Source organism: Argopecten irradians, chromosome 4, assembly GCF_041381155.1.
Source record: "Argopecten irradians isolate NY chromosome 4, Ai_NY, whole genome shotgun sequence".
Taxonomy (NCBI): domain Eukaryota; kingdom Metazoa; phylum Mollusca; class Bivalvia; order Pectinida; family Pectinidae; genus Argopecten; species Argopecten irradians.
In genome coordinates this window covers 1,213,282-1,225,745 of record NC_091137.1, presented here as the reverse complement: position 1 = coordinate 1,225,745, position 12,464 = coordinate 1,213,282, and the positions used below count along the sequence as shown (strand labels likewise).

Genomic DNA, 12,464 nt, shown 5'->3' with positions numbered 1-12,464 from the left:
AATTATTAAAAGTAAGAAAACATTTATATCAATTTGTAATAGAATGTCAGAATAGGTGATACGGAGTAGTCTTCCTTCTACCTATTTTTTTATATTAAAGTTGTTTCTTCATATATAACATATTTGATGGCAATAGTAATTACCTGTATATATACACAATATAAATGAATTATTTGAAATTACAAATATCAATTTATTTTGAATGGATATGAATGATTGAGAGGTAATGATGAATAAATGATGAATATATCTGTAAATAATGTGAAAGCGGTGAAAGTTTGTGTTCAAGATTAGGATAATTTATTTAAATATGGAAATTTGTGTGCAAGTCCTTCTGTGAAAGGAACATAATGTTATTTATATGTCTATTGAATATTTTTTTTCGTTTTTTTGGAAAAAAAAAATAAAAAAAAATCTATGTAGAAAAAAATGTATAGAAGTTAGTTTCATGTATATAAAACTGGATAATGAATAATGTATATATAACCATGTTACACTGGATAAGGAATAATGTAAATTACACTGGATAATGAATAATGTAAATTACACTGGATAATGAATAATGTAAATTACACTGGATAATGAATAATGTAAATTACACTGGATAAAGAATAATGTAAATTACACTGAATAATGACTAATTGATAGCGAATGCACATATTGGCAGATGCACCAATGCGTGTATATATGTTAGTGTTATTTTCTTAATACGTATATATGCATTTCAAATAAATATATTCCATGCAAAATGAACATAAACCACATGTGTTTGAGCATATACTCACTTCAGTCGGAAATGCTCTGAGTTCATCTATGGCTTGTTTGTTCGTTTTCACCTGAAAATGAAATAAAACTGAAGTTCTACTTTGTCAAATCAGAAACATATAACATATGTTTTCCGTGCTGGTATATATAACTAGATTAATTAACTAATTAGATATGCTCTGATTTTCACTATGTCTAATACATGAGCATGTATGGTCCAATATATACTTTATTGAATATTTGGTTCCATTTTTAGAAACACATCGTTAAAAATACTTTTTATTGACCTTACAACTGGATGGATATTGCACATAGTCCAGACGCTTAAGCCCCATGTTTGGCCGAATCATGCACTTTGTGATACAAGTATTAATTTTGGTACACCATTACTATGACCTAATACGAGGTATTTGAGAACGGGACCCCAAGCGGATATATGGCTGTTGAAGGCCATGGCGGCCATTTAGATCATTTAAAGTCTAATATCTTGTAACTTAATGAGTAGAATCCTGTTTTTGTTTTATACCTATATTTTCAGGGTTATTGATGCAAATATAAACATTGATGATTGGTAAAAGCCGTCGGCCATCTTGTTTTTTTTCAAATTGGTTGGCATAGAAATGTTAAAATTATAATATATTGAAAACTAATTGATATAGAACCTTTTTTTTTGTTCTGTACTTATATTTTCAATGTTGCTGGATGCAAATATGAACATTGTTAATTGGTAAAAATTCTTGTCAGCCATCTTGTTTATAAATATGGCTGTCGTAGATATAATTAAAATCTATTACACTGAAAGATAGTTCATAAAGAGTCCTTGTATTTGTGTTTACACCTATATTCTGTAAATGTGAATAATTGATATTTTTTTAAAATTTTTAATAGTTTTGGAGGTATTTTCAATGTAAGGCCAATTATGATTAAAATTATATTTGTTGACAAGATTCTCTTAGTCGTCAACCCGGAACTGCCGACGGAAAAATGTTTGTGCCGTGTTCTTCATTTGGTCCATTTGTCCGCAATGTTATCATTTTATCATTTGTCTTGTCTGAACATTATCTCATATACTAATATAATTTTAGGCAAAGTCTATCTAAGAGCGCAGCGGTTAATACATTATTTCGTTTTTTTTTTTTTTTTTTTTTTTTTTTTTTAATTTGTAACTAAATAGAAATATGCCAGGTAAAGAAATGATTTCCAACGGCGAAAGAGTAATCTCCCCTGACCCATCAGTCTTATAGATATTGATATGTGTTTTGTTTTTATAGCTTTTTGGGTGCGCTTAATAACTGTACTGCTAGAAACCACTTATAGAATTATTAATTATTAGAATCATAGCTTTGCCGAATTACTGGCATTGAGTTTAAAACAGGAAAACAATATTGAACATAGAATATTTCTACTTTCACTTTCTGCAAAAGTGCGTGACTGTGGCTACAAATTATATCTCAACGTAATTCTCCGTTGCCAGGCTGAAAATTCCGAAGCAACTGCTCACGTAAAACGACTGTTAGGTTAAGGTTCAGGACAAAATGTAATTGTTAGATTCAGGTAAGAAAAAATTGATTTTTTTCTATCACTAATGTTTTCATTTTGATTTTTTCCAAGCGTTACTTGTTTGCAATCACGAAAGAGTGTGGTTTTGTAATCACGCGAGAGTGTGACTTTGGATACTGTCTTGCGCGATGCTGGATCTTGTGTTGATTTCCTGTTTCCGGTTTACGAGAAAGTTTTCCAACTCTACATATATGGATGAATTACATTGAATAACGTTACCGAGACACCTCTATCACAAGAGTTCGCTGCGCTCTCTATAAAGGCTTTGGAAGCTGGTGTTTGGGTAATAATAATATGAATTTAAGGCAAAGCCTCAGAAGAGCGCAGCTACATGTAAAAGATTATAACATCATAACTTTATATTGTCTATATTTTTCTACGAGATTAACAATAAAATATTTCACTGACATGCACATACTATCGATAGTTAGAAAGAATTAAGAATAATCCAAATTGAATAGTTCAATATATAATATTTTCATGTTTGATGGCGTATGACTTGATGTTGGTTGTTGGTTCATCGTCCGTGAGGTTCACGTAGTTGCTGTGTTGATGGAAGACGAAGGACTCCGATGTAGTGTCGACGTTTTATTTCGTGTGGTACATTTTAACTTACAATATACGTGAAAGCATGGTTACAGAGTAATGCTGTGGTTGGCCCCAAAATGGGACCAGACACAGGATGTGTCCGCTATCAGTCCCTCTACTCTGATATGTATAATGCTTAGATATTGCATACGTATACAAATGACAGAAAACTCATGTTAGTACAACATAAAATTCTATAACAACAAGGAACCTATCTATGCACCAGACTGTTACGTCGCTAACAAGTAGACATTTGCCCTGGAGACACAAATGACAATGACAATGACAAAGATTTTATTCTCGTAAACATACAAACAGTAGTGTAGAGAATATATAAACAGGACATATACATGTAAACAGCATTAACAATGAAATAGTGCAGTACATATTACACATATACTAGAATATACATATATAATATACTGGTTATATTAATGAACTGAATTAAGTCTGTCTTGTATAATAATTATAAATTTTGTAAGTGAAATAAGTTCATTGTTAACTACATAATTAAATAGAGTTTCAAATTTAAAAGTATTTGGTCTTTCATAATAGTATCTAGACATAAATTTCTTTCTATTGGATACTAAGTGATCATCAGTACAGTTAAATAAATAATGGAACTCATCTCCAATTTCGTTTAAGTTACACATGTTACACAATCGTTGTTGTCTTGGTATATTAATCCATCTGCCACATTCAACCGCTAGTTTTACATTACATGTTCTAAATTTACAATAAGCCTTCGCCAGACGTGGAGGAAGAACAATCAAGTAGTTTTCAAAAATCAGATCATGCTTATAAATTCTATAATTGGTACCTTTCGGAGAGTTGAAAACATCATTTTTCCAACTATATATAAAATTACTTTTGAGGGCATGGAAAATAACTTTTTTCAAACAATGTGAACTAGTGAATTCCCTTCTCTCGAAAACATTAACAAGATTACATTCTTCAAAAATACTTTTAATACATTTTAACCACTGTGTATTATAATTATTAGTAATCTGGAACAGTTTAAAATTAAGCTTGATATGTGATGATTCTATCATCCTTGCCCAATAGCCAATCATGCGAACTTTAATACTGATAGATAATGGGAATCTACCAAGTTCCCCGTATACCATGAAGTTGGGTGTTGATGTTTTCAACTTAAGAATATGTTTACAAAATTTCAGGTGGAGACGTTCTAAAAGTTTATAATCACAAAATCCCCAAACCTCACAACCGTATAATATAACAGGTTTTATAGCTTTATCAAAAATATCTAAATTACAATCAATAGATAGATTATGACTCCTACATTTAGCAATGGCACCATACATCGCTTTTATACCCTTTTCATATAATTTCTTAACATTAAACTGCGTGAAGCCATTTTTGGTGAAATAAACACCAAGATATTTGAAATTTTTCACAATTTCCACGTTGTTACCATTAAAAGTGAACCTCATATCTCGAGATAGATTCCCTCTACCAAAAACCATAAACTTTCGTCTTATCGATGTTAACTTTAAGGTGCCATAGCTTGGAATAATTATAAAATACATTAAGTTGCTTTTGTAAATCTTCAGCAGAGTCTGCAAGTAATATAGTATCGTCAGCATACAGTAAGACATACAATTTAAGGTAAACTTGTAATTAATTCTCAAGTTTCCCAGATAAAGCTGACATACCTTACACGAGTATATGTCTCAAATACCGTACATTATTAAGTCTTGAAGATTTTAATAAATACTAATTAAAGATTCCTAAAACAATACTAACTATACCATGAATATACTTTAACCTTGTTTTATCAGATGCAGAGAAAACTTGGCAACATGCCATGCTATCAAAAATACGCGCGATTCTATGCTGTCATCTTTGGCGTCAGGTTTTGTGACGTCACTGCTGACGGTGCCGTGCGCGTGATCATGAGAACAAACACAGTATATATTGGACCAGTACATTTATTGCGTTGTTCTTGTATATGTGTAAATTAAAACTACTTACAGTAATTTTAAAGCGTATACTGATAACACATTTAGTCTGGTACAGAAATTTCAAATTTCTGTAAAGGTGGTCGTCTCTCTTCTTGCTTAGCGCTTAGCATAAATGAAGCGAAACGACTGGCTTGGCTTTTGTCAGTATGCTTTCGGGTTAGATATGTTTTCTGTGTATTTTGGCTGTATGCTGATAAATCTCAGTCTCCCAAAACATACATATAGACAACATATTGCATACATTGCAAACAGAGGTACCCATTTTTCAATTACATTAACTGTTATAATACTAACATATCTATATTAAGATCTAGAAGATATCTTTGGAACAGTTTTTTAATGGATGGCAACGGATGAAATATATGTCACTGTTTCTTTGTTTTGGTATGGCACAGTCCACCGACTCCTCGAACCCATGCACACGTATGAAATTCCAGTGCCATTATAAAAAGGAAATATAGCCCAACAATTCTTTTTTGTTTAAGTGAGGTCAAAATAGATTATAGTGATATGGTTTTGTCACGCCACAAATAACCTTACCACGGTGGAATCATCTATCACATTTTAAGTACTAATGCTTTATAGTATTGGGGATAAAGTCAAGACAAGACCATGTACGCAAGAATGAAAGGTGGGGTGATGGATGGACAAAGGTACTGACAGGAGGACGGTCAGATTGACGGCCAAAACACGACACAAATCTATCTATACATTTGCCCCTTGTACGAGGTTGAGGACTATATAAATAACACTAGTAAATAGTTTATATTCATGAATTATTCAAGATGATAAAATATATTTATTTATCAACCCATTTGATAAAATGTTGTCCATTTTGAAAAAAATACAATATGGCTGATAGTTTTATATCTACTTATCAAGAATTATTAATATTCATCTTTACATTCAGTGACTTTGGAAATAAAGGTATAGACGCAAAACATAGGATTTTACCTCAATTATCTTATAAGATATTAGAATTTCAGTATATCTACGGCGGCCATTTTGAAAAACAATATGGTTGACAACAACTTTTACCGATACCTAATGTTCATATGTGCATTCAGTAACCATTGAAAATATAGGCTTAGAAGAAAAACAACGATTCTATTTTGATATGCTCCATATTATGATGTCATACCCGAGTCGATATTGCTATTGTGACGTCACTCCAAAGTAGATATTGCAATTACATGTATGACGTCACAACACCCCGACATCGAAATCTTCGGGAAGATGTAGTCAAGCCACTCTCCATGCATTTCTATATTACTTAGCACTAAGCAAACACTTAAAATACTTATTAAACCTAATATAAGGAATTAAGACATTTGTTTCGGTCCATATGGTGTTATATTACCTTTTCATAATTTTAAATGATGATTATTATTTATTCTACTCGGGTAATATAACACCATATCGACCTCAACAAAGGTCCATAATTCATATATATCAATTAGTTATCCAAATATTAAAATGTAAGCATTTCTATCTCGGTCATTTTAAAATCAAAGATAGCCGACAACAGTTTTACCCATTGCTAACGGTCATAATTTTATTCAATAACCCTGAAAATATAGGTAAAGATCAAGAATTATAATTCTATATCGAAAAGTTTTGTAGATAAACATCTTTATGCTGGCCATTTTGAAAAACAAGACGGCCGACGGCTTTTACCAATTACTAATGTTTATGTTTGCATCAGTAACCCTGAAAATATAGGTAGAGAACAAAAATCAGGATTCCACATCATTTAGATTTCAAGATATTAGACTTTAAATAAATAGATGGCCACCATATGACCGCCTGCAGCAAGATCCGCTTAGGGCCCCGTTCTCAAATACCTTATATTATGTCACAATAATGGTGTACCACAATTCATACCTTTATTACAAAGTGCACGATTTTATGCTAAGCCTCTGGACTTATTTGTGGACTTCATTGTCAAAATGTTAAGATCTTCAAGGTGACGTACTATGGCCGTAGTTCTTCTTGTAATGAATATAAATCTAAGAGATATTTTTTCACATGAATGAATTAAGGAGTTGCTTCTCGTAGGATCTAAAATACCGATCTCTGTATACATTTACACTGCCACTATATGGACCTCAACACATTAAAGGTTTATAATGAGTAATTATAATACAGGTCCGGTTCAATCTAATTATTTCACCTATAACTGCTGTAAATGAATCATCTTAGAAACATTTCTAGGGTGCAAGCTGCTATTGATTGAAAAAGATTTTACAATTGAGATGTCCCATAAATTTGGATACTATGCGGTAATACTGGACTGCGTGAATCGGCTCCATGAATTAAAAATCTTGTAATACTTTTTAGCGCAAATCCCACTGCTTTACAGTAAAACCTTCCTGGTTTCTGAAAATAACGTTCAAATACCGACATAACATAGTAGACTAGTTTTAAGATAAGCAGCACGTCACTAGGTTGTACGACACGATATGAGTAATATATGGCGGAGATTTATTTATTACTGCAGAAATCCCAGGAATTAAGAATAACCTGAATAAATTTTACATTTTATAACAACAGTTAGCTGATAACATTAAAATCTATATAGTACAATCAGAGGCATAGCTTAAAGGTAGTTCCTCTACAATTCAAAACCAAGAGCCGGTTTATTTTGCTCATATCACCGGCCAACGAAGTCCTTGATACTTACACATAACCTGCAGTATCATTATATCTTGTTGAGGGTAAAGTTCTGTTTACCCTAACCCATTCGTTGTCACCGTAGCAAAATTGCGTGATATTTTACACAAATGATATTTTACCTGTGTTTGAAAATAATGCTTAAATATAACGTAAAAAATAGTAAGTTTGTTGATGCAGTGACGTCACAAGGTTGCATCAGAAATTAAAATAAATAATAGCTATCTAAATCTTTGGAAGTATTGCATGGGTAGCCAAAACAAGTTGTACATCCGTAGAGCAGAAAGCTATATTCTATATGAGATAACAATATATATATATAATACCAATGATTAAATTACATTTTTTTATCAAGCGAGTATCGTAAATAACAGTATGCTCACTAATATAAACTAAATGAAACCACGAACATACTATTCGGATATCAAAGTATTAGTTTTTTCGTTTTTCTCCTCTTAAAACGGCTGTACTGACTCAGATCTCAATATAGAGGCTATAGGCAGAGACATATAATGCATAAGCAGATAATTAGATAGTATACTCTAAATCTCTGATGTAAGACAGATTGTATTTGATGACGGCAGGGGTCCTCCGGTTAATCGTGGGCAATGTTTGTCCTGTCAAACCATCTTATTAATTGACACACGCTATAGTTGCACAAATTTAAACAAAATTAGCATTCCATTACAGTTTTTTATTTGCAAAAACTTCCGATAAAATGTTTTAATATTTTGCATGCATAGACAAGTTCACTTCTGGAAGTGCATTTTTACCAATATTCTTAACTGGATCAGTCGGTTAAATACGTTTCTGCTAAAGGGACGTACGACAAGAACTACCAAACAATGCATTGACTCTATTTTTAGTGATCATTTAATTGTATCTACCGCTGAAAACAAGATTTCCCGACGGAGCCCGTGAGGTGGCATATACCTCGAGCTCATTGACAGGTGCCGTGAGGGATAATAGGTTATTTCTGGAGATATACGTACATAATCATTAGTTTAATTTGAAAAAAAAAATGCATGGTCAACCATATACAAAGTCAAATTTAAGGTACTTATAAAAAAACAGAAAACAAAAAAGTATTATAACTGTTAAGTAGTTGCTTAAATTATATTTCATAGAAATCGAGCAAATGGAAAAAAATGTCATCACACTTAATTATCAAGGCTGGAGGTAGCTGTTATTGGTGGTAATACTAAACCGTCAGTAACCAGGTTATCACACTCGACTTTAAGTACCAATCATTATTTATAGCATGTTTACCCGTCAATATCATGTCTAATTATATCAGGGATTGTAAACGCCGAGTCGTACCGGTCCGCAAAGTTATACAACTGGTGGTGATGGTACCAATCGTAGTCTGATCACACACAAACTGGTCCAAACGTGAGTACGCGTGAACCGGAGACAGTCCGACCCGCGAACGTTTTATCACAACAGATATGCTGTATAGTACAAATCAGTACTTGTAACCCTACACCAATGATAAGAGCACATTCCTTGTAATTAGACAGTTTTGTAATTAAAGACACGATTGATTAGGACGCAGACGTTTAATTAAACGATATTTACTATGTGTCACTTATTCATTAGATTTTTATCTGAATGCGTGCTGCATTCCCCCTACCCGCTCCCCCAGGCACACACACCCAACATCTTCGCGGAACACCTGCCTGTATTTTCAACACTTATTGTTGCTGCAAACTAGTCATAAACGCTCCACATACATCCCCCATCTCGCAAAGATGCAATCACAATATTATTACATTACACACGAATTAAAACAATTGGATATGTTGTTTTAATTTTTTCTATATGATATACATTGTTGAATTTCTTTAAATTCCGCGACCCAACAATACTGAATGCCGTTATTTAGGCTTCCCTATTGCGTTGTACGTGTATACAATGTGTCTTTACATTGCTTTACATAATATATATGTACTCGACAAGAATATGATATTGACATGGATTTTTTTATTGGTGTTTTTGTGCAACCATATAATTGAAGAGCTGTGCCATTTAAAATGAATCTTGATTGGTTACCATGACTTGACTGTTGTATATTTTTAAGAAAAGACTACGATATGTTATTTCAACCCATTCTAAATAGCCATCTGTGACCACATGACACATACCAATTGTACCATAGAGACGAGATTCTCGCCGTTGACGTTAACGTAGCCACCCGCCGTCGACTTGAACGTGATGTTATGGTTGATTCCGGTTTGGAATACAAGATGGCCGTCTGTTGTTATGATCTTTGGTCTGAAATAAATAAAACCACTGTCATAAAACAATACTTACATTACTGTGAACATTTTGTGCTTGATCTAAGAGTACTACCAAACAGATGACCTAGAGGAAATAAAAGATTCAAGAGTTGTTTTCAGAAACTCGCTGATTTGTCATGATATACGCTACATTTAGTATCTATATTATTTCGACAAGTTGCTGAGGAAGAGCCGTTGAGCGTTCTTCTTGATGTTTGACGTTATAGCGATGCAAATGATCCTCTCCCAGACACCTAGATATATCCATTGTAATGTGACGAATGTTCATGCAATACATTGGTTGATCATTTTATTAGACAAATGCTGAACATTTAAAATTTCAAACCTGGATACATGTGAGTTCATAGAACGAATTACGGGTACTTCATACAAGGAAACATGGAAGCTTTGCTATTTAGTAGAGCTTTAGCGGCCATCTTAGATGTTAACTCAAAATGAAGCAAAAACTGCGTGGTGGGAATGACAAATATGATGTGCCTTTTCACCGTTTAAAAGCTAACACGCTAATAGACGGTGATGATGCAGTCGAAGAAGCTATCACAGTTAAGATTTTGTTTGAGGATGCACACCTCAGTCCTCGTTGAAGACTCGTTTCGACGTATATCATTGAAGTGTTGATATTTTCAAATAAGACTCTTCAATATCTGTAACAAGTTGCCATTTGCACTTCTATTGTTTGTGGATTTTTCTATACAGGGATATTAAGAAATGATCAAGTTGGCGGTCATTTTGAAAATGTTCCTTTGTCGCTTTGAATACTAGAGTCAATGTTAACAAAATTTCATTTAAATTACTTTTACTAAATCATCACTTAGAATCACTTTGAATTGAATGAATATGTGTTGTAATTTTTAACTAGGTTAATTGAAATTGAAATATAACTTTACATTTTACATGAAAGGGAAATTTAAGCATATTTTACCCCATAATATTAAAAATTAACAATGGAAGAAACAAGAACTGTTAGAGAACAGCAAAGCTCGCCTATTCAGAATAAACTAAAATCATAAACATTTATGATGACTTAAGCTTAAACATTTGACGAAACAGAAACTTGCTCAAAAACTTTAACGTGAAATGGGACTCCAACGCTGACGCTGACGCCGACGCCGGGGGGTGACAACATTAGCTCCCCCTATTCTTCGAATAGGCGAGCTAAAAAGTAAACCTGATTCAGAATAAAACTACCTTACTTCCATCGAAATGCAAATACTGTACCATTTTCATAACTGGTATATTTTTAAAGAAGACAATTGTATTATAAATTCTTCAAACATCCATACTTATCAAACAACCCATGGGGTAAATATGACTTAAAATCTTGGATATGATTAAAATGCAGTATCTCCCGAAAGTACAATATTTTGTGAAATAGTTACCTCTCATGACAATAGCTCAACAACGAGCATTCGGACATATGTTTTTTTTTTACATTTTCCTTTATGGTATGAACTTCTATTTTCAAACATTTATATGATAAAAATAATTAATACAGGAAACTTGGACTTCTATACTACAAGAAGTTAGCCTCGGCAGAGACGTCACGCTCGCAGAGCAGCACTGTCACCGCCCCCATTTTTGTCTAGAACAAAATAATGGCTTCCTACGTATATATATATATATAAATGTTTGAAAAGTCGGAAAAATAGTTACAATGGTATCCCCCTTGTCTCAAAATTATTTCTAATAAAAATACTTTTTTTATATACGAAACCATGGAATCATAAATGATAAATAGATACCTAAACACGATAAACGATTTGTAATAACTTACTATGCGATTTTTTTTCTTTCAACTGTACACGGGTTCTTGTTTTAATAGTTGATGTCATTTAGCTACATTGTTTATTATATCAATTACTCGTAACTTCATAGTTATGTTTTATTCCCGGAATTCATTGTGAGGCAAAATGTTTCTTCATAAAAAACAATATATTTTTAAATAAGGAGCTTCAATTATTGAAACGCTGTTTTTTATTTCAATTTGGGAAAATATTGCTTTTGGTAGAAATAGCAGAATTTATCTTTTGTACTCACTGTTGAGGCGATATCTGTCGTTTTTGTCTCGTATTCTGTAATGTATTACACACACATATTAACACAATTAAAACTTTCCACACGGTCCGGATCGCCGGGTCCGCCATCCTCACATCTACTTAGTGTCGACTTGTTCCTCCTCACTCTTCTTATACCACATCGTATTGTTACGTAAGCACAGGTTAGGACCCTATGTGTGGGAATTCTATTGTTCATGGCATTATATTATCATTAAGATTAGAATTTCGCCAACAAATCAGTCTTTTATGAAAACGTTATTGTATTAAATCTGCACTTTTAGATCGCTCCACAACATCATTTATGATATAATTAAAATTCGAATTCGATTAAACTAAGGAAAATATGGACGGGGTGTTTACTGGCAATTGGCAATTATTTAAAGGGGCCATAGAACTTAACAAAACAGAACATACAAATCTTTCATGGTATACCGGACAATATCATAGACAGATAATATTGTGAAATATTTAACTACATAACAAGATGCAAAAAGATTTCATAGATCTACTCCGTAACTATTTCACTCCTAGCTTAC

The 12,464-nt window shown here is 32.8% G+C and overlaps 1 protein-coding gene across 1 annotated transcript; it reads right to left on the bottom strand.

Moving 5' to 3' along the window:
* Positions 1 to 304: 304 nt before the first annotated feature.
* On the bottom strand, positions 305 to 12,015 carry LOC138322025 (cubilin-like). Its single transcript, XM_069266082.1, has 4 exons — positions 11,909 to 12,015; positions 9,716 to 9,845; positions 786 to 836; positions 305 to 334 (listed from the first exon to the last, which is right to left on the bottom strand). Exons 1-4 carry the CDS (start codon positions 12,013 to 12,015, stop codon positions 305 to 307), a joined length of 318 nt encoding a protein of 105 aa, XP_069122183.1.
* Between the last annotated feature and the right edge of the window lie 449 nt (positions 12,016 to 12,464).